The 23,692-nt window shown below is 39.6% G+C and overlaps 1 protein-coding gene across 5 annotated transcripts in view; it reads right to left on the bottom strand.

Annotated features, from left to right (window-relative positions):
• Positions 1-820: 820 nt before the first annotated feature.
• The window catches only part of LOC113529153 (serine/threonine-protein phosphatase 2A 55 kDa regulatory subunit B beta isoform), a 55,653-nt gene continuing 32,781 nt past the window's right edge, over positions 821-23,692 (bottom strand). For 2 of the 5 annotated variants that reach the window (XM_026918147.3, XM_026918148.3), the window contains exons 2-9: positions 18,824-18,921; positions 18,110-18,275; positions 15,206-15,318; positions 11,326-11,503; positions 10,427-10,591; positions 7,558-7,727; positions 6,936-7,027; positions 825-3,740 (exon numbers count right to left, since the gene is read on the bottom strand). In XM_026918147.3, coding sequence (XP_026773948.1) covers positions 3,461-3,740; positions 6,936-7,027; positions 7,558-7,727; positions 10,427-10,591; positions 11,326-11,503; positions 15,206-15,318; positions 18,110-18,275; positions 18,824-18,921 — 1,262 coding nt within the window. In that variant the 3' untranslated portion in view covers positions 825-3,460. Of the gene's footprint in view, positions 3,741-6,025; positions 6,123-6,935; positions 7,028-7,557; positions 7,728-10,426; positions 10,592-11,325; positions 11,504-15,205; positions 15,319-18,109; positions 18,276-18,823; positions 18,922-23,692 lie in introns of all 5 variants that reach the window. The other 3 variants (XM_053235548.1, XM_026918144.3, XM_026918146.3) reach the window with 3 other exon arrangements.

The raw sequence follows: 23,692 nt of genomic DNA, 5'->3' as shown, positions 1-23,692 counted from the left end.
CATATGCTTCACAGTCACCAGATCTCAACCCAGCTGAACACCTACAGGACTGATTATGGACTGATGCGTTAGACAGCGTTCTCTCCCTCCATCATTAAAATATCATCACCAAAAAATATCATTTGGATGAATGTACTTCATCCCTTTATAAGAGTTCCAGAGAGTTGAAGGTGCATGAAGATGTTTTGTGCAACTTGTGGTTGCCCTACCCCGTACTAAGACATGTTGCTTTTCCTTTTCTCACAAGTCAGTATTTTGGAATATTTTAAATAATGTAGGCCATATAATTACTGTTTTCATTTCTATATTTATTAGAGAACAATGGCAGAGTTCACTGTATATTGACTGTTTGACTTTAAACAGAGAAAATCTGATGCAACTGCAATTTACCCATCTTCTAATGTCTATTTCCAGCATGATAATGCACCATGTCACAAAGCAAACATCGTCTCAAACTGGTTTCATGAACATGACAATGAGTTCAGTGTTCTTCAGTCACCTGATCTGCATCCAATAGAACACCTTTGGGATGTGGTAAAACAGGAGATTCCTAGCATGAAAGTGCACCTGGAAAATCTGCAGGAACTGCATGAAGCAATGTTAACATGGACCAGAATCTCAAAGGAATGTTTCCAACTTCTTGTGGTATCCATGCCATGAAGAATCGAGGCTGTTTAAGCGCAAAGGGAGGCCCAACCCAGTATTAGTATAGTGTTCCTAATAAAGTGCTCTGTGAGTGTACATTCACAGCAGTAGTCTAATATTAAATAATTAATTCATCTTCGTAATTGCTTTATCCTTGTCATGGTTGAAGAAGAGTCTATCACAAGAAGATGGACCACACACACACACACACACACACACACACACACACTCACACCTAGGAGCAATTTACTGGATTGAACTGGCGACTGGAGTTGGAGGCAGCTACCTGCTGTGTTACTGACGATCTAATATGTCTGGTTTAACCCTTTTTACCAGTCCGCCATTCCGGAATGGAAACTGACTTATCGGACATTATCAATCAGTATAAACGAATCAATTATTTTATCACTGCAAGTCTGTTATAAGATTAGTCAGTTGGGTTTCTGTGTGTAGAGTATTGTGACTTTGTGTTTAACTGCTGGTGAGCAGAGTGATGGGAAATGGGATGGATGTGAGCCCCCTTCTGGGCTGAAAATTCACACCTCTCCACAATAACACTGGTACAGAGATGAAACGGACAGCACAACTAAAGCTTTTTTGATAGTAAAACACTGTATACAACTGCCACAATAAAATTATTAAATTTAAACCCTATATCCCCATTTCCTGTCTAATATTTGTGGTCTAATGCAGTGGTCCTCTTATCACTTCTTTTCTAGTATTTATTTATTTACTTATTAAACCCAGAATCGGTGTTGAAGTGGTTTGCTCTTTCCATATTGACACTTTAGTCTAGTTTTATCTTTTTGTATCTTTCACCTGGAAATGTGAATATAGTGTTCTTTAAAAAAAGATTTAAGGTACTTACTTGGACCATAATTGCCTTTTTTGTGTAAAGCTTTAAGGGTATGCTATATACACCACTCTAAGGTACAAAAGGTTGATGGTACAACCCCAGTGACATGGGATGGTACAGTTTAGTACTATTTTCCTCTGGGAGTGTAGTAATTCACGCCATATGTTATGCTATTTACCACAGGTAGTGTTTACAGCAGTGACGGTACTAAGTGCTTTTTGGACAAAACCAAACAGATTTTGCTCTGAATGGCCACACGGGGGCACACTTGATCCACTTTAAGGTTATGATGTGCAGTTTAGCTTTAATACATAATATAAACACACACATCAGCTTCAAGACAAATCTCTGTAGGACTGTGGTCATCCAGAAAGTGAGTCAGACAAAGTAAGTCAAAATCAAACTATTTCAACTTGCACATGTTTTCATTTTTTATTTCAACAAATTCCATTAAGCATAAAGACTGCATGTCATTCAATTGCATTTAAATACATTCTGAGCTATAAAACTTTGTTTCTTTAACAAGTTTTCAACTGAAATTGGTTAGATGTTACTTTTTTTAAAGGACTTGTACCTAAAATTCCCTGATATCATATATTCTTCATGTCTAGTTAGGCTACATTATTCGCCGGCCTTTCACTTTCTTCCACATCATGAAACATACTTCAAAGTAGGATGGTGCATTAGCTGTCTGAGAGAAATGCACAACAGTGGAACATGTGAGCTGTTTGAATAAGAGGCAAAAGTGTTTCATGCTGCAGTTTGCACCCTGCTGAGCAGACATTCTCTTAAATTAATTAGAGCGATTCGTCACGAGTGCAATAACAGCTTTCACCTAACACTGCACTGAATGAGTCAAATCCAGGGACATAGACTTCATAAATCATAAGCCTACAGAGCTGACATCATGACCTGTTTTGCAAAATTCAAGTACTTACATTTTGTGTACTTGATTACATCATTTTCATTCGTTTTTCTTACACAAAGCTATTCAGTCCACATTTCATTAAAAAAAAAAAAAAACAGTCACATTCCACAAACCAACATATCACACCACCCAAAAACAGGATCACATCCCATCAACCCCCTTCCCAACTGCTCTCAAGTCCACATACGAAAAGAAGGCACCACAGCTTATTTAATGAAACATTAACATAAAAAGACGAATAAAACGGCAACGTTGATGACTTCAGACCACTTATACCTCCATGTTCTCAAAGAATCAGGTAGCAAAGAATTATAATGATGTCCCGTGATTGTATATGGCCTTAGCATCAGTGTGCATGGCCATGTCCATAGTCCAGTTCAGTTTCATTGACAGCTGTGTAGTGAATGAAGGGCATTGGGGAATGGAACTGCGTCCTTTCTGTCTAGACCTTTGTCAGCTTCATTATAGAGTGCCCTTTGGTGTCACAAGCCTTGGCACTGATGCGAGAGTCAATGAAAAACAGACCAAACAAAGCTTATCGACACCGTCCTTAGAGTCAGATGTGTTAAACCTGATAATACTAAAAAACAGTGCATGTAATGCAGCCCTGTTTCAATTTTAAAACATCAGGCATTTCCTTCAAATGGAGAAGTAAATAAATAGAATAAATAAAGGATGTTAAAGAGGGAAAGAGAGGAAATGTGGTGTGGTGAAGAAAATAGGACAGTAGAATGGGTTATGCAAAATAGCATAGCACATCTTATTCACACTCTCCAGTGCGCAACATGCCTGTGTTTTTAATTTCGGTCTGGTCAAGCTCTCTGTATTCCACTCCATCTCACATTCCCAGCGTCTTTCAGCACAAAAAGTTCACATTCCACCAGCATCATGGCTCCTGCAGCCAAACACTGGCCCCATGCAGCAATCAGGCACTCCAGTCTGCCTGTCTGTGTGTGTCCATGCGTGTGTGTGTTTGTGTGTGTGTGTGTGTGTGTGTGTGTGTGTGCAGGGCCACCCAAGCTGTGTCTGTGTTAGTTGACCTTATCCTGGAAGATATAGAGGTTGTTAGTGGCGGCTACGGCGATGATGTTCTCTGAGGGGTGCCAGGTGGTGTGCAGGATTTTCTTGCTGAAGTCCAGGCTGTCAACGCTGATTTCGTCCTTGCGCCGCTTTCCACCTACACACACCTTGCGTGGCTTCAGGACGGCCCGCGGCTTGCTGTTCTCCCGCGACGCCTCCAGAGTCACGTCCCGTTTCGTATTGCGGTCGAACATTCGGAAGAAGTTGTTGTATGATCCGGTCATGATCATGCTGCAAATCATGAAAAAATAACTCATGTTGTAAAATTCAATATTTACTAAATTGACTAAATAAGTACCATAATATAAAGACAAGAACTTTTCCTGTTATACATGCAAATGTCTTTTTAATCTCTTTTTCTCCATTACCCTAGGATTTGTCTTTATCTAAGCTTGTCTGTATAGAGAACATATACAGGTCTCTGTAAGTTCACACTACTTATGCCCATGTTATTCTTTAGGTTGCACAGATGACAAATAAAGTAGTTGAATTTATTAGGTTTGTAACGATGCATCGTGACATGATGCATCAGGATGCAAAAATGTGATGATGTGCATAGTGGACATCATGGTGCGATTCACATTGTGCAATTAAGCATTCTAAAATTAGCAAATCTCGTTCTTTAGTGGTGAGCCTGCAAGATCTGCACTTCTGAAGACTGATAGCTCAATAGCTCCGGATTGCAATGACCAACACACATTGTACATTATAAGGTTACATGACCATGTTATAATGGTTAAAAAAGCTTTTCAGTAGCTTTCAAACAACACCAAAACGCACAGAAACCGGCTACTTTAGCCGACTTTGGAGCTCTCTTTCTGCTGTGGAGCTCATTAGGATTCAGTCAATCATTTTCAAAGTTCCCAGATCAGGGAGAATTTATAAATGTATTTATTTATTTATATTTAAGCTATGGTGAACCTGTAGTACATTTTGTTTACAATATTAAACCTCTGTTCACAGCAATTTTGGATTTATTTTTTTATTTACTGACAAAAATGCACATTGTTTTGCATTGTTTATGATTCAGAAATATAAAAGGAGTCTTTTCATTCATAATTTTTCTTCATTAAAATTTTGTTCAAAATATTCTGAGAATCAAATCAAATAGAAATTGTGAAGGCAGTATCATGAATCGAATCGTGACCAGAGTATATCGTTACATCCGTAGAATTAATCCTGAAATACTGAGGCATTTGGGTATCGGTTAATCACTGTATATACACTGTATATTCCCATTGCGTAGTTATGAAGCAAAAAATTTAAAAGTGCCTTGTTCGTTCACAGGTGATGAAAATTAGAGGTGGATTCAGCAAAGTGATTGACAGGCAAGTGGCGGGCTGTGAGGCTGCTCAGTGCCTGATCATATTTGGACGCACCCAATTTTCACGTTGCAACCACCTACAGTGACGAAATTTAGTTTCTTTGGCCTACTAACAAATAATGTGTGGCGACCTGGGAAAACCCTTCACATGAATTTGTGATCGTGAGGGTGAAGGCTAACACGCCCTTCCTCCTTCTTCCTGAAGGCTAACACACACTTCCTCCGGGACATGTGAAGCCAGCCAACAACATCTTTTCCAACTGCTGCTCATACTGCTTCACAGGGCAGCGTAACACACTCAGAAGAAAGTGCTATCTGCCCTCGTTCATGTACATGAGTTCACAGATGCCCACGATTGGCTAGTATCGCTGTGATTGACAGGGAAGAGAGTATGCCATCCCTCCCTCTCTGCCACGGATGGCTGTGGCATCATTGGGATCAGAGCTTGTGATCTCTCAACAAATATATGTATCTCATCCTGAAGTAAATATCTAGCATTTTAATGTCTGCTTACCGCCAAAGTGAAAAGGGACTTACATTTAAAAAGTCCATACCAACTGTGGCACAGGAGTATCACAGACATTTTGAAAGCTGGTATCTGATTAGAAACTGATCTGTTTATGTATTTGTCCATTTCTCTATGGTGCATAACAATCCAAAAACTTGATCATCAATGTGTAGCATTCTCTGTGTGAGGAAATTAGCCTGGTCTACTTTTTCACTTCATATAGCACTTTTAACAATGGACAAAATCACTGTCAAAGCAGCTTGACAGAACTCTGGATATGGATTTAAACTGAGATCCCTAGCAAGGTTTTAGACAGCTTTAGGCAGACTGACTTTTTTTAAACCACTATGTTTGTTAAACTGGCTCCTTACCCAACATGATCTTTGTAGGAAGACAGCAAAAGCAATGGTCGAAAGTAAGTGAAGACATTTCCACATTGTTTTTTGGTGAAATATATTTCGGTTTAATTTAAAGTGTAAACATACGTATGATATTGGCAGAAAAATGAACTCTTTTGCAAAACCCAATTTTTGGGCTGTTTGCCAGTTTTCCCAGACTGCCTTAAATAAAATAAGTGGAAACACACTCACACAAGCAAGGAACATCTGCTGAAAGCCATTAACCAGAAATGTGCATAAATGCAGAGTAACAGACATAATAATAAAAATGATGAGATGTACTCACAGGATTACATTTACTGTAATAGCCTGTGCTCTGCAGTTCCATTTACATCCACACAACAATCCAGTACAAGGATATCAGTAGAGTAGCCTGGAATACACTTCAAGGGGGTATGAGGAAATACTAAATAAAATCACCACGTAACCAGTACAGTTAAATTGATGAAGTGTGATGCACTCATGCATTTTTGGTAATGACACAGATTTATATTTTAATCATTTAAGATCCGATCTATTGTCAACTGCTCCTGCCAAAATGTGATTAAACAAACTAAGGGACACCTTCATTTGATGTCAGGAGAGGTTAAATATGGAATTGCACTGATGACTCCATTGACCTTTTATGAACATCATTACAGCACACTTACTGTGAAAAACATGCTATTTGACATGAAATGAAGTTTTTGTGCAGTAATTTCACTATAAGAATGTTCATAAAAATGATATAATGAGCAGCACTGCTTGTGTGTCATGTTAGCCATCCACGAATAAGGATTTGGAGCTAAAAAATATTTCAAGGAGGGTTCAAACTCGAAGTCCACCCCCTAGCTACGCCTCTGATGGATACTGCGACAGCCTATGTTATGCAACGTATAAAATAATGGAGAAGATTCTGGGATGTGGTCTATGCTTAAAGCTGGCTGGTAAAAGGAAGTACTTGAGTGTTTACCATACAAGACTGTCAGTCAACTAAAGCCACATATGTCAAACACCTCATCAACCACACCCTGAAAAATATCCATTAAAATAGCAATGAGATATTAACGTGCAGGAAACTCTTGGTACACTGGACTCATAACCTGAAATATTTGTATTTAGATTTGCATTCACTGATATCAATAACTGCTGGGTAAAAATGTGTAGTGGACATTGGAGGCATGATGTCATTGGTATTAATCGTGAACAGCTCTGACCTGTCTGATCCATTCCAGACACACTCGAACTTGTCAAAGATGCAGTCGTTCTCATACAGGGAGCAGAGTTTACTCCTCAAGTAGTCATGTACCTAAAGGAGCACACACAGACAAAACCAGAGTGCATTTCATCAGAAAACCTACTCATTATATCAGAGCAGCTCTCAGTCGCAGTATTGTGGGAATCCTGTTGCTGACAGTGGTGATGAATGGGTTAACACAGAGAACTAAGGGAAAAGAGAACACAGAGGTTTTCCTTCCCTTGTATGGTTTTCCTTGTATTATGTCCTTGTACGTATAATTTCATTAACTGGGATAATGATGTGTTGTATGTGCAAGTTAGCATGTTGTTTGTTTATTTCTGTCTACGTGTCTAGGCATGATACAGCTGAACCAATACTATTAGGATGTGTAAATCACTTTTAAGAAAAACACACAAGGAACACTTCTTTTAACCAACAGACCAACATTAAATTTTAAGTATTTCCTATTTTACAGTTCTTCTTTACCATGCTATTTGGTCTCTGTAGTGCACATATCTTAGCATTCCCTCGAAAAACTCCTATTTCTCAAAGATACTAAGCAGGGTCATGTGAGGAGGAAAGCAAAAAGAAAGCTTCACCTGATAGGTCTCCAGGGGTTTGCTTTCCATGTTCAGGTCCCACACCTTAACCGTCAGGTAATCCCTGGTCATCAGGTAGCGTCCGCTGTGGCTGAACTTGACATCAGAGATGGATGAGATGATTTCAGAAAAGAAGGACCGGTTGCTTGGGTCCTCGGGCTCTTCAAAGACTGCATGAGAAGACATTGAAAGAAAGTAAAGAAAATTGTTGATTCTAAGTGGCACAATCTATGCAGAATTCTCAACTCCCTCAATGCAGCCTGACAAAATGGACAGTTTTCTGAATTAGGTTTCCTTCACATCCAAACCCAAATTTGTCACCAGTGCGACAAGACATATCATCAGTTGTCAGTTACTCCCTCCATGCTTTGCGAATTGGCCTATGCTGTCTCAGAAGCATATCTCCATGACAAATAAAAGCCATGAGCAGAGGGAGTGATGACAGATTATAGTAGAGGCACAAAGCACTGGCCACTTGGGCTTGTCTGGATTGAGTGTGTGTGTCCCAGACAGACATTGTGTCACCTGTCATTCCACAAATCCATCGAAGTGCAAGTAAAGCTGTATATCGTTCACTAGAGCGTAATGAGTTCTCTGGGGAGCTACGGTGCAAGTGGAGAAAAGCTGCAGGGGGTCTCCGTGGCACAGCACACATTGATTTTTCAGAATATTCCTCAGGACAGGACTAAGATTTATTAGTGTAAGAGGAAAGCAAGAGGAGGAGAAGGATGAGGAAAAAGGGATAGTACACACACACACGCTCAAACACTAAATATGCACACTTTGAGCTGTACAAACCCTGAAATTGACTCACACAAATACACACTATGCTACCAGATGACTTCAGTGACGTTCTGTTTCCCCAGACAAACTGGCATGTCTGCACACTGCATGTTGTCACACCAGGTGAAAATAACAGCTGTGTGTATAATGCAGGGTAGCATACTCACCTCCTCAGACACTAGAGGAGGTTTCTGAAACAACTCTCACAGCCTCCCCCAAGGCCACTCCTGCCCCAGGTTATACAATGCAAACAGCCTATTCAACAGGATGTCTGTGTGTATGGAGCAGCTACTATAACCAAAAAGCTCAGCAAATGACTGGATTTTTCCACCGCTGAGATTTCAGTACACACAGCTCAGCGCCTCAGTGCATTGATTTAGTTTTTCAAACCACCGCTTAAATGTCAATGTATTCAATCTGATTTTAAAATGCACACCCCTGCCCATAATCTCGACGCAGACTCTGAGGAGATCCAAAGCCCAGAGGAGATCTAAAAGAAATTTATCTGGGTCCAGTTATCAAGTCAGTCACATGTATGGATTTTTCAGAATCCATCAAATCATTTCAAAATGAAATTAAGGGGGTTAAGCTTTAGCAAACATAATTATATTAAATATTAGCATAAGCTTCACCTTCTTTGTCCCCTGGTGGAGGTGGAAGGTGGGATAATCCCTGTCACGGCTGACGTGCTGTTTGGTCTCTTGGGGAAAGGATTGAGTGGAAGGAGCTGGGCTGCTCTATGCATTTGTAATGTCTGATTCAGTGGAGAATCTGTGGCTAGATCCTGCATGCTGCTAAGGCTCTATTCAAATGAATTTAAGATACCTTACACAGAACATTGATCAGTGTTTCATTTCATTCTGACTTAAATTAAACAGAGGTATAAAAAGGTGGCTGGTAATTTTATTGTATTGTACACACTGGGAATTTCTGGCTTTTCTGGCTTCCTCTGGTGTTATTCTTATTGCTATGCTTGACTTTTACTGTACTTCATTTTCACTTGATTTTAAGATGGCAGATCTATATATCCTCCTGCCATTTGGAGTGTTGCTTGGGAAGGTCTTCAGAACAGACAACAAACCAACCACAACAATGGCAGAAATGTCTGAAGAGGAGCTAACAGAGCTTGATTGCATTTGTATTGACAGGACAAATATGCATTCCAGAATATTCATTCATTTATCTGTTTTATCTGTCATTTGTCTATCATTTAACTGTTTTATCCTGAGAATACACCCTGAATGAGACACCAGTCCATCAGACGGCAATATGCATACACACACAGTTACACACTCATTCACACCTTTTAAAGTCACCAGCTCTCCTTACAATGTTTTTGAGAGGTGGGAGAATACCGAAGAGCCCAGAGTAAACCCACGCAGACACAAAGAGAACGTGTGAAGCTTCACACAGACAGTAATCTGAATTTAGAATAATTGGGAAAAATTGCATTTAATAGGTCAACAGAGAAACCTGCTGGCCAGTGATGTTTCATCTCTGACCTGTGAGATTTGGAGTGGTGGCATGAGGAAAACAGAAACTTTCATAATCGTATATAAATATAATACATGATAGAGGGCTCTAGCTGAAGAGCTACACCGCAGTCTTCAACAGGATGGCTGCATCTTCAACAGGATAAAAATCAGCTATGTAATTAATTCATCATTCATTCAACTTCAGTATCTGCTTTATCCTGGTCAGGGTCATGGTGGATCCGGGGACTATCCCAGGAACACTGGGCGTGAGGTGGGAATACACCTCAGTCCATCTCAGGGCACCATGCACACACAGATTCACATCCAGGGGTAATTTAGCACAGACAATCCATGTTTCTAGAGAGCAGACCTGAGGAAATACACCCAGACAGGGGAAGAACATATAAAACTCCACACAGACAGTAAGCCGAGCTCAGGATCAAACTGTGTACCCTGGAGCTATGAGGCAGCAACCCAACCCCATTGCCGGCACCGAGACGCACAACTAGCATTCTAACTTGAAATGAGGTGACTTTATACCCCAGCTACAGTTGAATACAGATGAATTCCTACGTTATATTAAGTCCTAGAGGAATTGTGCGAGTACTCACACTTGGAGTGGTTATCACAGAGCGCAGCGGCCCTCATGTCACACAGACGGATGGAGCCTTTACTGCTGCTGTAGACAAAAGTGTTGCACTGGTGAGGGTGAAACTCTGCTGCTGTGATCACCTCTGTCAGCTCCTCCATGTTGGCTGGTTTAATGTCCACAATGTCTAGAAACACAGCTCAGGAAACACCTTTAGGGTATGACAACATATAATACAATTTTCTTCAGAAAAATAGTAATAATTGAAGTGCTAAGGAGATGTGGAGTTACTAATACATAACTACTACTCCCCGTTGGGCTTATTTTGTGTTAGTATACATTGCTACATCACAGAATGCTTAGTGTGTGGAAGCTTAGCTGTGACTAATATAGGAATCCCTTGAGGTATATATTAAGGTTTTAAAAACTGTGCAAGTTACAGACAGACTGTATCATGACACAACCATCCAGACTGGGTTCCTTCTGTCAATCAAAAGACAGAAGACTGTGACTCACTGTGTTAATCTTAGAAGAGCCAATACATGCTCCTGCCATTTTCACACTTCCAAATAATTATTTCAGTTGTCTGTATTGTAACCAATCAGAGCCAAACAACTCAAAACTATGTCTAAGTAATCACTCTGTACATCAGCAACAAAGACAGTAGATGAAAACTGAACTACATACAACTGATACAGTGAGAAATGTTTTTTAAATGTACATGGCATGGTACACTGGTTAGCCTTATACAGTATGTTTACTTTCACAAGAAACAAACTGCACCGCTCTCACTCAAAGACCTGTAAAGCAGTGACAGCATGACACTGTTATCCTTCTCCTATCATGTCTATGTTTTGTTGTTAAAGTGCACAAAATCTACAACTCGCCCCAAAAGTCACTTTTCTTTGTAACAAAAGATACTGAAGCTTCTGTTGGTGATCTCCAGGTGCCACAGGTTGATCCTAAGGTCATCCGTGGACATGTATGTCTCGTAGTCACTGTTAACCGAGATGGAGTTGATGTGGTATGTGTGGCCGTTGGAGAAAACCCTTCTGGGCGTCGCCTCCACCATGAGGTCCATTGGCCTCAGCACGGGCACCTGCAATGACAGGGAGAGAATCAGAATGAGAACACATTCACATCATTAAACGAAAAATCCACCTTGAATGACTCGCATATCAACATTTATAATCAATATGTGATCTCCAATTGCGCAAAAGTTGAGACTTTTTCTTTCATTCTTTCACTTGGTCTATTTTCATTAACCTATTTTGGTTAACAGTTTTCTACATTACCCACAATGCTATCTAACTCCCAGCTGATATTGGTGCCTGTGGGAATTCATCTCTACCTAAAGTGACTGGCTCTCAACTCAACTCCTCATCTGTATACTCTGCCACAAATACAAAAGGTTCCAAAGCTTCAGCTTTCATGCTAATACATGTCATCTTGTAGATCACTAACTAGCTGAGTCTCTACTGTTGTATAGCTGCATTGCATTCTGAAACTTTAAGTCCAACATTTGTCCAACATTGTCTCCACTACTTGGTGAGTAAGAAGAGAAGCTTTTGCTCTTTTGTTTTAGGAGCTACCAGAGAAACCTGATCCCTTATGTTTGAGAACGTAGATTTCTTTAGCAGCAGACAACTGCTATCTTCTCACAGGGATAAAGAAAATACAGCATCAACCAAAAATTAGCCCCAGAAATGCTAAGCACATCAAACATACTTCAATATAAGCAGATTGATGTACTTCAGAAAGAAGATCTCCTTTAACATTTCCCTATTTATTTTAAACTCAAAAGAGGAAAGTGGAATTACTGAGAAACACGATGACTGTGTAAACACAACACTTTTTATTCTTCACATATATTTCTGTTTCATTATACAACTTCAGTTTTAAAGATGAAAAACATTAGCTTTTTCTTTGGCACCTCTTCGCCACTGATCGGGGCTAAAGACCACCATAATGGCTATTTTGGAATGGTGCCACTGGATTTCATGTCCCACTGTGCTGTGTCTATTCTGTGCTGCACTAAAGCCCCTCCTGCAGGTCCTAATTGCACCATGCAGATGTGGAGCGTGCCTTGGTCCAAAATGGCACGTTTTGAAGCAGCAGGAAGCCTCTCCTAGTGTGATTTCCTCCTCCTATAGCACAAGGCAATAAAATGCTTCTCCACGCAGCATGAAAGGTGTTTAAAATCAGGCCCTAGAGCAACCTTGACTATACTAATCATTATCTTCAGGCTCTTAAACTGTCTGAGTGAGTTTTTAGGTATGAATATGAAATAGGCTGTTTCAGTTTAAGATGCCACTTAAAACCATTTATTCACAACTAACGACGTTCGTTCTCATGACTATAATGAGATAAAATGATGCCTGGTTGTTGTCATGCATGTTGATATATGTGTTTTTTTTTCTTGTTTGAGAGTAGGCAGCTGAGGAAAGCTCACAGCTCTGCTCCAGTGAGTATTCACAAGCGATAGCACAAGACAAATTTTTCCAATCTACCATTTTTCATATCAGTCTCTGATCAAAGGTCAATTAAAAGAGAATTGAAGACATTTTTAGAGACCCCGTGACATATCATACATCTGTGATCAGTCGTATTTATCTTTTATTTATCTTCAGGTATGTTTACACACGTTTTAGCCAACATAACAGTTGGTAAACAGTAAGTTATACAATCATTTTAAGTGTTGTTTCTTTGTGTCTATTGGCTTCTGCAAAGGTTTTCACACCCTTAGGACCAAATATAGAAGACAAAATAAAGATATACAAAAATTGGTTTACCCTTTTCTTTTTTTCTCTTTTTTTTTAACATTGAAATGATCTGGAGTAGAGATGTAACCAAATATGAATACCTTATTCAGACTGAGAGAATAATGTGTACATCTGATATACAAGCAATGTGTACAACAACAAATACAGATATGAATAGGACATGTACTATTCGGGGTTTTTTTTTGTTTGTTTTTTTTTAAGAAGCCTTGCCAGAAAAGTTCACAGGGCCTCTAGTTGAAACTAGAGGTGTGTATAAAGACTGGAATACTGCAAGATGCCAAAAAACATCACATGAGCAAGAGGTTTTTACAGTGAGTGGCCAAATATGAAGCTCACAGGATAAACAAAGACCACATTCATTAACATGAACATGTGGCAGGCCTTAGTAACTGCCTGTTCAAGGTTAAAGTGGTTTAAATTAGCCTAGTTAGTTTGATTGTGTTTTGCAAAATGGAACCATCTACACTGGTTAAAAATATCACAGGCAGTTACAAACAAAAAGAACTGCCCGAGTGAGATTATAAAAAGTCCCATGCTGTACTAGTGAACTCGAGTGATGTAGCTGAGGCTAAGGAACTGTCAGATCACAAACTTGACAGGGCTGGCATTTCTACCTCTGGCTATTTTAAGTGTTTTCAAGGGTTGACGAAAAAATACCACATCCAGTTTAGGAGCACTAACCAGATAGAAATACAGAAAAAGATAGTGGCATTGTGTTACACCCCTAATCTGGAGACTATTTTATTGTTAATTTTATTTTATGTTTTGGATTATTGTTTTGTTGCAGAAATCACCCACATTTCTAAGTATAAAATAGATTTAAAAAAAATAGATGTAAAATAGAGAACTGTAAAAAGGTACATTTTCTGTTTTTCACTATAGGGGATGCAAACTTTTACACTCAACTGTATCAGCCATTCTTGGTATCTACCATCAAACCTGTTCATTTCAAGAGTAAAACCACAAACATGAACGAGTGCAAGAATATGGTGCTGGCAATGAGGGCTGCCAAAAAACATGACAGCTTGCCCCATGGACTACACTACCACTCTACACTCTACCACTCTTCACTCCTTTGCCTGTGTATGCTGATAAATCCCTCTCTCCATCTCTAGTGCACATACATTTTACGCTTCAAATAGGATTGCCACCCTTTCCTTGCCATCGGCCCCGTGTCAGGCTAATCTTCCAGACAATGGCGCAGGAGCAGTGTGCTTTAATCCATTAGGCCATGAAGCCACAAACAGAGACACTGCAGTAAACATTAATGGACACTCTGAGTCATGCCCTCCTTTGTATCTGAATTCAATTTGGAGGGAGGGGTGAAAGTGCACAATGGAGAGAGAGAGAGAGAGAGAGAGAGAGAAATGATCATGTCTCCTTCATTGCACACAATCATCACTCTCACCAGCTGCCTTTGATTAGGAGAAAGACAGTGTCTATTGATGATAGCAGATCATTTATCAGTGCTGGCTATGAGCACACAAAATGCGATTTCACATGGGAATTGAACTGAAGAGTGAGTGCTACACGTAGCTTTAACAACAGAATGCACCATAAAGCTTCTGGTGAAGTGCTAGGAACTGCCTTAGCTTCAGATTCATACAGAAAAGAATTTCACAAAGCAGTCTGTCAAGCTCAAGCCACAGTCATCAGTACTGAACTAATAAACTGAAAAGAGTATAGCTAGCTATTCAGTTTCTGACAAAGGAAGAGTTAGTCAGCAAATCAGACAAAGCAATGATGCTGCTGTATATTTTAGCATGGTCACTGCAAGACAGTGGAATGACTCAGTGACGTGAGGATTTCAAAATCTCACATTTCACATTTCTGAGCTGCCCAGAAATCTTCAAGTCCTCAGTGACTACTGCCAAAATATAAAGTAGATTTACCAATCTGACCATCCCTACATACTTTTGGCTCAGTGTCTGTTGCATAATTTGTGCTAAACACATTGTATTAATTGTATAACATCATAATTATGCTTTGAGGAGCAGAAGCGTTAGTATCGTGCTGACCCGTAGTGACGTTATGGTGGCAGGGTCTCGGATCCTCCCATCCTCATCCTTCAGATTGTAGCCCTCTGGTCTTTTATCTCTCTCACTGATCTTCCACAGCTTCACAGTTTTATCTGAGAGAGAGAGAGAGAGAGACAGAGAGAGAGAGGAGAATGAGCAACAAGACACTGCACACAATCTGGCACAATAGTGGCAGCTCTCCAGCTCATGCAGCATATAAATTATATTGTCTGAAATAACTGAAACACACCCTTCATGTCTTCAATACAACAGAAAAGAAGTCTGAACCCACCATCATTACATAATGCATCAAAAACGAGTTTAAAATGTATCTGTATATTCTGTTTATACATCTTTTGCTTCATTTTCAATGTCAATATACAGTATGGTGCTGTGACAATATATACTGTATTGGTCATGGTTCATGCATGTACCTAACACTTTGCTGTCCTCTCCTAACAACTGATAACTTATATTAGTAATTAGTACAGTCCCCTTTCAGTTATACACTATATAGCCAAAAGTTTGTGGACACCTGACCAGCACAACCATATGTGCTTGCTGAACATCCCATTTCTGATTTAGTCCCCTTTTCTGTTATAATAACCTCCACTCTTCTGGGAAGGCTTTCCACTAGTGTTTGGAGCATGGCTGACGGGATTTTCCTATTCATTCACAAGAGTATTAGTGAGGTCAGGCACTGATGTTTGGTGAGGAGGCCTGAGGCGCAGTCGGTGTTCCAATTCATCTCAAAGGTGTTCAGTAGGGTTGAGGTCAGGGCTCTGAGCAGGCAACTCGAGTTCTTCCACTCCAACCTTGGCAAACCATGTCTTCATGGACTTCACTGTTTGAGCCTCTTAGTTCCAATGAAGGAAAATTGAAATGCTACAGCATACAAAGACATTCTATACAATTCTGTGCTTCCAACTTTGTGGCAACAGTTTGAAAAAGACCCAAATATGAGTCTGATGATCAGATCCACAGACTTTTGGCCATATAATGTATAATACTGATTACATATTTGGTCTTTGATTAGTGATAAGCAAGGTCATATCGTTATTTTCATTTACCATTATCACTTACCAAAACTCTTTTCTGTAGTAAACTCAGATCCTACTGTACATCATATTTTTGTTCTATATATAGCTTAGTAGACACTACTGATGAGAATTCCAGCTCTTTTCAGTGAATCAGATCATTTGATTCAGCTCACCAATAAGAGCCGACTCTTCCGACTCCTGAACGGCTCACTGCCAGTTTGTTTTTCTAAACTGGAAGTTGGATATTTTGAGCAGTGATTGTTCTTCTTTACTTAACTATGACTGAAATTGTTTCATGATCTCTCACTTTACCTTCTAAGTAACAAAATGACATTATTTTGCATTGTAAAGATTAATTTTCATTTGTGCTGATAATCATATCTGCTACATGCAGTACATCTTTAACAATTAGTAGTGCACCAGATCCTTTCCTATCAGTTGAATGTCAAATACACACCTCACCTCCCACAAAAGAGGTTTCCATGAAAGTAGTTTTGATTAAATTACACTGCAGGTGGAACAGCATTGCTTACATCTCTAAAAATATATGCTCATATATGCAAATTGGCTCTAAAAACCTTCACCTGAAAGAGTCAACTCAGATAGATAACTCATTTTCAAATGATGCATCTCTAATATATATTTCACTTGTGATCCATTCTGAAGGCAGCTCTTTTAGTAGCTGCATCTTTCAAAGGTCTCACTGAGTTGCATTTAACCAAAAGGAAACCCTAACAGCCTTGCAATCAGGCTTTTCAGTGTCATCATACATCATGACCTTTAGTGCACTACATTGCTAGTTTATTAGTAGTAGTTTATTACCTGATAGTCTTAGTGACTAGCAAGTTAGCTGCATGTGTGTTCACATTACATTAGCTAGGTCATTAACCACAAAGATGATTGTAGAACAAGCTGCTTTAAGCTAGCTATACGACAAGAGTCATATAAAAGTATGAAAGTGACTTTCTGTATTAAAAACACAACTAGCAACAAGTGTTGGCTTTAATGGTTGTTAAACAATGTCTCATATTTACATTTTATTTATATAACGTTTGTTGAGAGAAAACACTATGCAGTGTGGTACTTAGTGCTGAAGTAGTGTGCATCGGTCGACTGCTGCTATGAATAATAATATAGTGCACTATCCAGCTATTCAGGGAATGCATTTTGTCCACTGGGAATTCAGACAACACCACAAAATGGCTGCACCCCAAACAGTGCACTATATAGTGAATAGGGAACAGGTTCATACACGGTATTCTTTTTATTTTTAGTGAAGTTGCTAAGCCACTCTTAGCTAGCTAGACATACACAGAAATCACATACAAATTTGTAAATGCACTCCTCTGGTACAGTTTGGTTTATAATGTTTTTTTTTTAAAAAAAGGATTATGTAGAATTGCCCACACCGAGAAAGGAAACACACATTTCTGCCTTCAATTAAGGGGCCTCCTTCAGCATTTTTTGACATGCTGCCTAAAAATGCACCACCCATACATCAAGTTATCTCCCTTCTATCTGGAACACAATGTACATGCACATGTACATGTACATATTATATTTTATGCCAGAATTTCATTCATAGGTTTTGATGCTGACTACACTTGAGTATGAAGGTTTCAATGGCTTCAAGGCTACCTTTGGTAACCTTGGTTAGCAGCCATATTGTACTGAAAATGAAATTGGTTAGCAGCCATATTGGGTGAAAATGTTTTGTTTACATTTCACCATTGCCACTATTGTATTTGTAGCTGTCGCATTGAGTGTCACACTACTACTCTGTCCTCTTAATGGTGGACCGAATAATTTGTTTACAGAAAACGTACAGTGTAAACCCACAGTGATGCCTGCTCACTCAACTCACCGTTGGTGGAGAGAAGGAAGTAAGCCGCATTCTGCTGGGGCAGCCACCTTATTTTGTTGATCTTCTCCTCAATCTCAAGACTCTTTAGGTAGTCGAACTCCGGCTCGTGGCTCTGAAATGTGCTGTAAACGTTGTACTCTCCTCTCCTTTGAGGTTGGTTCTTACTCTAGATGAGAGATGGAGAAAGTGCAATCAAACCTCTCAGATTGGTTAGGTATCTGCAGCTGAACCTGGCACTAAACTGTAGTCAATAAACATTACTGTGTGGATGCAGGACAGCTAATTGAGTAGCTACAAACTGAATAAAACATAATGCAGCATTGGGCGTTCTGTCGCATTCGGTGGTAATGCAGCATATAAATGTATTCATAGTCAATAAATACATAGCAAATTAGAGTGGTTTCCTGCCAGCCAGAAGAATCAATAGAGGTGGAAATTGCTAAAGCAGTACATTAAGGCAAACATGAAGCTTACTTCCCTTTTTGTGTGTTTCTGGTTTTTTGTTTGGGTTGTGTATTGATCATTTGTTAATAGCTTAATTACATCACTACAAGTACTTTAGGTGGTAATAATAATCACTCAGGGAAGGATTTTGAGGCTCTGATCACAATCATTTATACAAGGAAACTATATACAATGAAGAATAATATATGTTAGCAGTGCAACGTTCGCAGGAGAAAGTGCAGGATGACCCGTGCTCATTCTTGCATTTACCTCCTGCTCCCTCTGGAAAACCACCACACGTCCTCCCTTGTCCCCAGTGGCCAAGAGCTCCCCTGTTGAGTTGAACTCAACTGTAGAGATGATGTCAGCTGCAACAGAGCATAACACAGACAGACAGAGAGAGAGAGAAAGAGAGAGTGAGAGATGGAGTTTAAACACACTCCCACTGTCTAGCAGGCACACCAAGATAGAATTACGTGTTCAATTTGACTGAAAAACAGCAAAGCATTTTCAGTCAAATCAGATTACACCACATAAAGAGAAGTGTTAGTGGAGGAGTAAATATTATTAAGCAAAGTGTTACATCTCAAACACTTGTAAGACTGTTCTTTAGTAATCCAGCACTTCATCACGTGCCGCATTAGGATGCAGGCCACACATAAATCTGGAGCCCTTTTGTGATGGGCTTTATTTGGGCAAGCAGGCGCACTCACAGCGAGCAACCGCTTTAGGGGTTTAATGGCATGCAAATATGATATTGTGCATTCAGATGTCTACAAAGCAGGTCATAGAAGCAAATTAGAACAAAATATAAACCTGCAATCTGACTTGCGTGGTCATATTTAATACTGTCCTAGTGACCCACATATTGAAAATAGGTTAAAAATGGCTTGTCAGATGATCTGATGCTCTGACCTGGGAAGCATGAAATGTAATCCTCCAAATCATCTTGCACAAGGCAGAATTCGCTAGACCATAATCCCCGCCTTTTTTTTTTTTAATCAAAGCACTAGCTAAGAGCAGGAGTTCAGTAGGCATTGCAATAAATTCAGTGTTGCTGTTTCAGGATATTCCTTCCATGTTCCTCTAGAGTGTTTGCTCATTCCACTAGAGCGAGGAGCACAGATCCAAGCTGGGCCAGCACCAACAAAACAGATTACTGAAAAACGCTCAATAAAACCCGATTTACAAAGATTTACCTGTGTTCTGTTAGCTCATATAGACACAATTAGGGATTGAGCAATACACAGACAAGGAATAATGGTTTATTCAGTGTTGATTGAACCACAGTTCAGGAACAGTTATAGGAAGACTTACAACTTTCCAATGACAATGTGAAATCAGCAGCTTCAAGCAGTCACACACCCCAGTCAAGCGCAACAGTCCAGGTCTACCTTTTACATATCCCATTATATTCACTATAAAAAGATGCATGAGGGTGTAGACTTAAAAGTGTTTAAGGAGAAAACAGCAGCTCTCTTAATGACAGCATCCGCAGGCTGCCTCTAGTCAGATATTACAAATCTGTACGGAACAGAATAATAAAAATTCAGAATAATAATTTCGCTCAGTGTAAATGTATCTCTAGGAGTATGCTCATGAAAAATGGAGAAGCACAAATGTAACAGAGAGAGAGAGAGAGAGAGAGAGAGAGGAGCTTTCCTACTCACACCCCCACAGTGGATTTAAAGCTTGGTGAATGGGGGATGAGGGGATGCTGTTGCCATGGAAACCACTTCCATCACGGTTCGGTGAAGTGTATTACGTTGCGATGTGTGACTTCAGTGCTCGTGGCTTTAATGCTGTCAAAACATACAGGGCAATGAGGTCTTTTTATTCCTTCCATTCTCTCAGACTACCTTCCAGTACGAGTAGGGCTGGACAATATGGCGATATAATATTGATATTGTCATAAATTGTGTCACAATACACTTTTCTGAAATATCACTGATATTGTGATTTTTTTAAATTAATTTTGTTCATTTTTTTTTATAAATGGTTATAAGTCGCTGGAACTAGAAGCAGCTGATGGGATAAATTTATTACACACTTGTTTGCAGTTTTTTTTTTTTTTTTTAAAGAAACACTACTGTATTACTGGCAGTTTTGTGATATGATTTTTGTTATATTGCTCACCCCTAAGTTTAAGTCCTGGCTGGAATGCAATCTGGTTATCAAAGGATCAGACTGTGCTGACCTTTGCCATTCTAAGATACTTATTTCTTTCCCACATTGTTGCAGTGGATCTGACTCAGCTGCAATAATAATTGCACAAACCATATACATATAAATCCAGCTCTTTTTAGAACCCTTTGTGAGGGGTTTTATTTTGGTAAGCAGCCTCACTCAGACCTGATGCCAGCTTTAGCGGTATAATAGAGTGTAAATGCGGGTGGTGATGGAAGCGGGATTGAGAGGATTATCACAGGGGGCCCTGCTGTTTCCTGGACACACTGGTGAATGTCTGGGGATATAAACAGGCATGATGTGAATCTCACATCCAGCCAGTGGCCAAATAGGTAGCATAACCTTAATCCCCTACACACAAGCAAGCATAGATGTATGAGCCACTTGATCCTGTCATTTATATGTATCTGACCTGTGTTTTTTTCAGCCAGGTGGGTGATGGAGAGACAAAGAGACAGATGCAGAGATCATACATCAGGCAGCATGTTCTCACAGAAGCCAAAAGTGGAGAGGAAAAGCAGGGAAATTCATCATAATCACATTCGAGTGTAGACTTGAAAGTCACTATGCAAATCAGATACCCTATGGGCATTCTCTTGCATTAAATGTGCTTTAAATCCCTTTCACCATCACAATGCTGGGAAAAAGCTGCATCCTCGAGCTGGATCATATACGCAGATATGCCTCATTATCAACACATTTGACTAGTGTAATCACTAAAATCTATAATGAGCTTGCTGTGTCTCTGGTATTCCCTCTTATCCTCCCTTAAGATAGACATGTGCAAATCAGACACTAGGGATCTGCTTATGTTAGACCTACAGATCCTATCAGTTTAATGACTGAGGAACATGTGTCCTCAAGTGACCTGTTTTCTGAAGTTCCTTACTACAGAGAGATGTAGTAGTGCACTGCAGCACCGTGTGTATAAATCCTTCAGGCAGCCAGGGCAAAGGTTTTTAAGTCACATGATAGCACAGTGTCTTGGTAAGATGGATCCATGCTTGACGGAAACGACACCCTCTCATCGCTCACATACTATAAAGTAGGTTACCGTGCCAACCTGTCTTATCGCAGCATCGCCGCCAGCTGTAGAACATGTATCATAGATGCCACTCCATCACTGAGGCAGCTGGGAAAAAAGACTGAAATGCGAAAGAACATCCTTCTACCCCAAGCACCATAACCAGACTCCAATCCCCATTTATTTTCCCTTCTATTGTATTTACAGACTGAGATTCCTGACCTTTGAGCCAACACAATAAGCACATGATTGAATCATGGAGATCTCAAAGGGGAATGCAGACCTGGGAAAGGCAATGAGGACTGGCGAAGGGAGAAGTGAAACTGACATCATGGCAGCTAAATTAAACAAGAATATAATATGTTAATCTAAATGGATGAGATTTGAGGTAATTGTCAACCCTCACGAAACACAAAGAGCATGTGGGTCCCCAGCACCGCAGTGTGACAGGATAGAGGAGCTGATACTGCAGTATGTAGGTCACCGTGTGTCTGCTGATGCTCAACAGCACCACCGGGAACACTTCCACACATTCAGGCACATATGATTCCCCAGCAAGCGCCAATGCTGTAGCCATTCAATGCAAAAAAAAGTGTAAATTTTTCTTCTGTTTAAAGCTACTTTTGTAATTGGAATTGCAGGTATTAAGAAGGATGCTGGCAGGATGGTGGGTGGTGGAGCACCCTTAAACCTTGGCCATGGCTCCTGAGATTAGAGCACTTCTGCTGAGCTCTGCATGTCCAAAGGATCTGGCTGCAAAGAAGATTCCATTCAAACAGACATGCGCAAAGAGACACACCCGCCAACATGGAGCTTTGGAGTGTAGACACTACTGAGACTTGATGTGCTCTGCTGTCTAGTATAAAAGTGATTCTAGATAGCTAGTTTTTTTTTTCAATATGGCTGGTGGCTGTCATATTGTCATAGTGCCAGCTTGTGACTGAAATTTGAGACAACTGCATTTGACCGAGCAATGGTCTTCACTACTTCCACACACATGCCCCTGTTCAGTATTCCTGGGTCCTGATTTGGTGAGATCCCAGATAGCACAAGCTAATTTGTCTGCGGAATGGGATAAAAATACATGTTGCAGGTGATTTACAAAAAAATAATTGCGGGAATTATGTCACAAACAATGTAGAGGGAGTAAACAATATGTTAATGAGGCTTTTGTGTGGGTTTGTTCTTAATAGCCACAGAGAGTTAAATTCCTGAACAAGTCAAACTGAAGTAATCCTTGCCACATGCTCATAACTGATCGTCCAGTATATCTCCAATTAAAAACTGTGAGAAAATACAACATGAATGCAAAATGAAAGAGTGTATTTTCTGTTTATAAGATATTCTAAATAATATAAAGCTTGTCACAGTCTCTATTTAAATGCTGTTGGCATCAGAGTATGAAACCAACTTTGCCATGGTAATATTTAATCATAATTTCAAGAAACTTTAAGAAATATTGTTAAACATTCTCATTATTAAAACCTAGTTTAAAAAAAAAAATTTACTCTTTAACTGGAGGAAACAGACTTCTGCAAATACTTTTTGGTCATCTTAATCCCCAAAGTTTCAGACTTAGTAAATTAAATAAAAAATTGTGGATGCTAATTAATATATTTGCATAAATCCTGCTCTGTAATTTTACTTTTAGGTAGAAAAGCCCCAAATTACATATTTGTTAAGGCAAACACGCAAAATTGGACATTTTGCTATTTTGCTTATTTTGTTATTTTGCTTATTTTGCATTTTTTGAGTGCTATCAAGTTTGTACACATTCAAAACCGTAGTACATTAAAGTGGTACCTTGGTAAGGAGGCTGACCCCGCTCAGCACAGGCACAAGTTACAGTAGAGATTATTTAGAAATAAAAATATTGACAAAATGTAGGATCATGTATTTTTTACTGTACCTTGCTGTAACACCCTGTC

The sequence above is a fragment of the Pangasianodon hypophthalmus genome, chromosome 7 (genome assembly GCF_027358585.1).
Source record: "Pangasianodon hypophthalmus isolate fPanHyp1 chromosome 7, fPanHyp1.pri, whole genome shotgun sequence".
Taxonomy (NCBI): domain Eukaryota; kingdom Metazoa; phylum Chordata; class Actinopteri; order Siluriformes; family Pangasiidae; genus Pangasianodon; species Pangasianodon hypophthalmus.
This window is presented reverse-complemented; position numbering and strand designations above follow the sequence as displayed.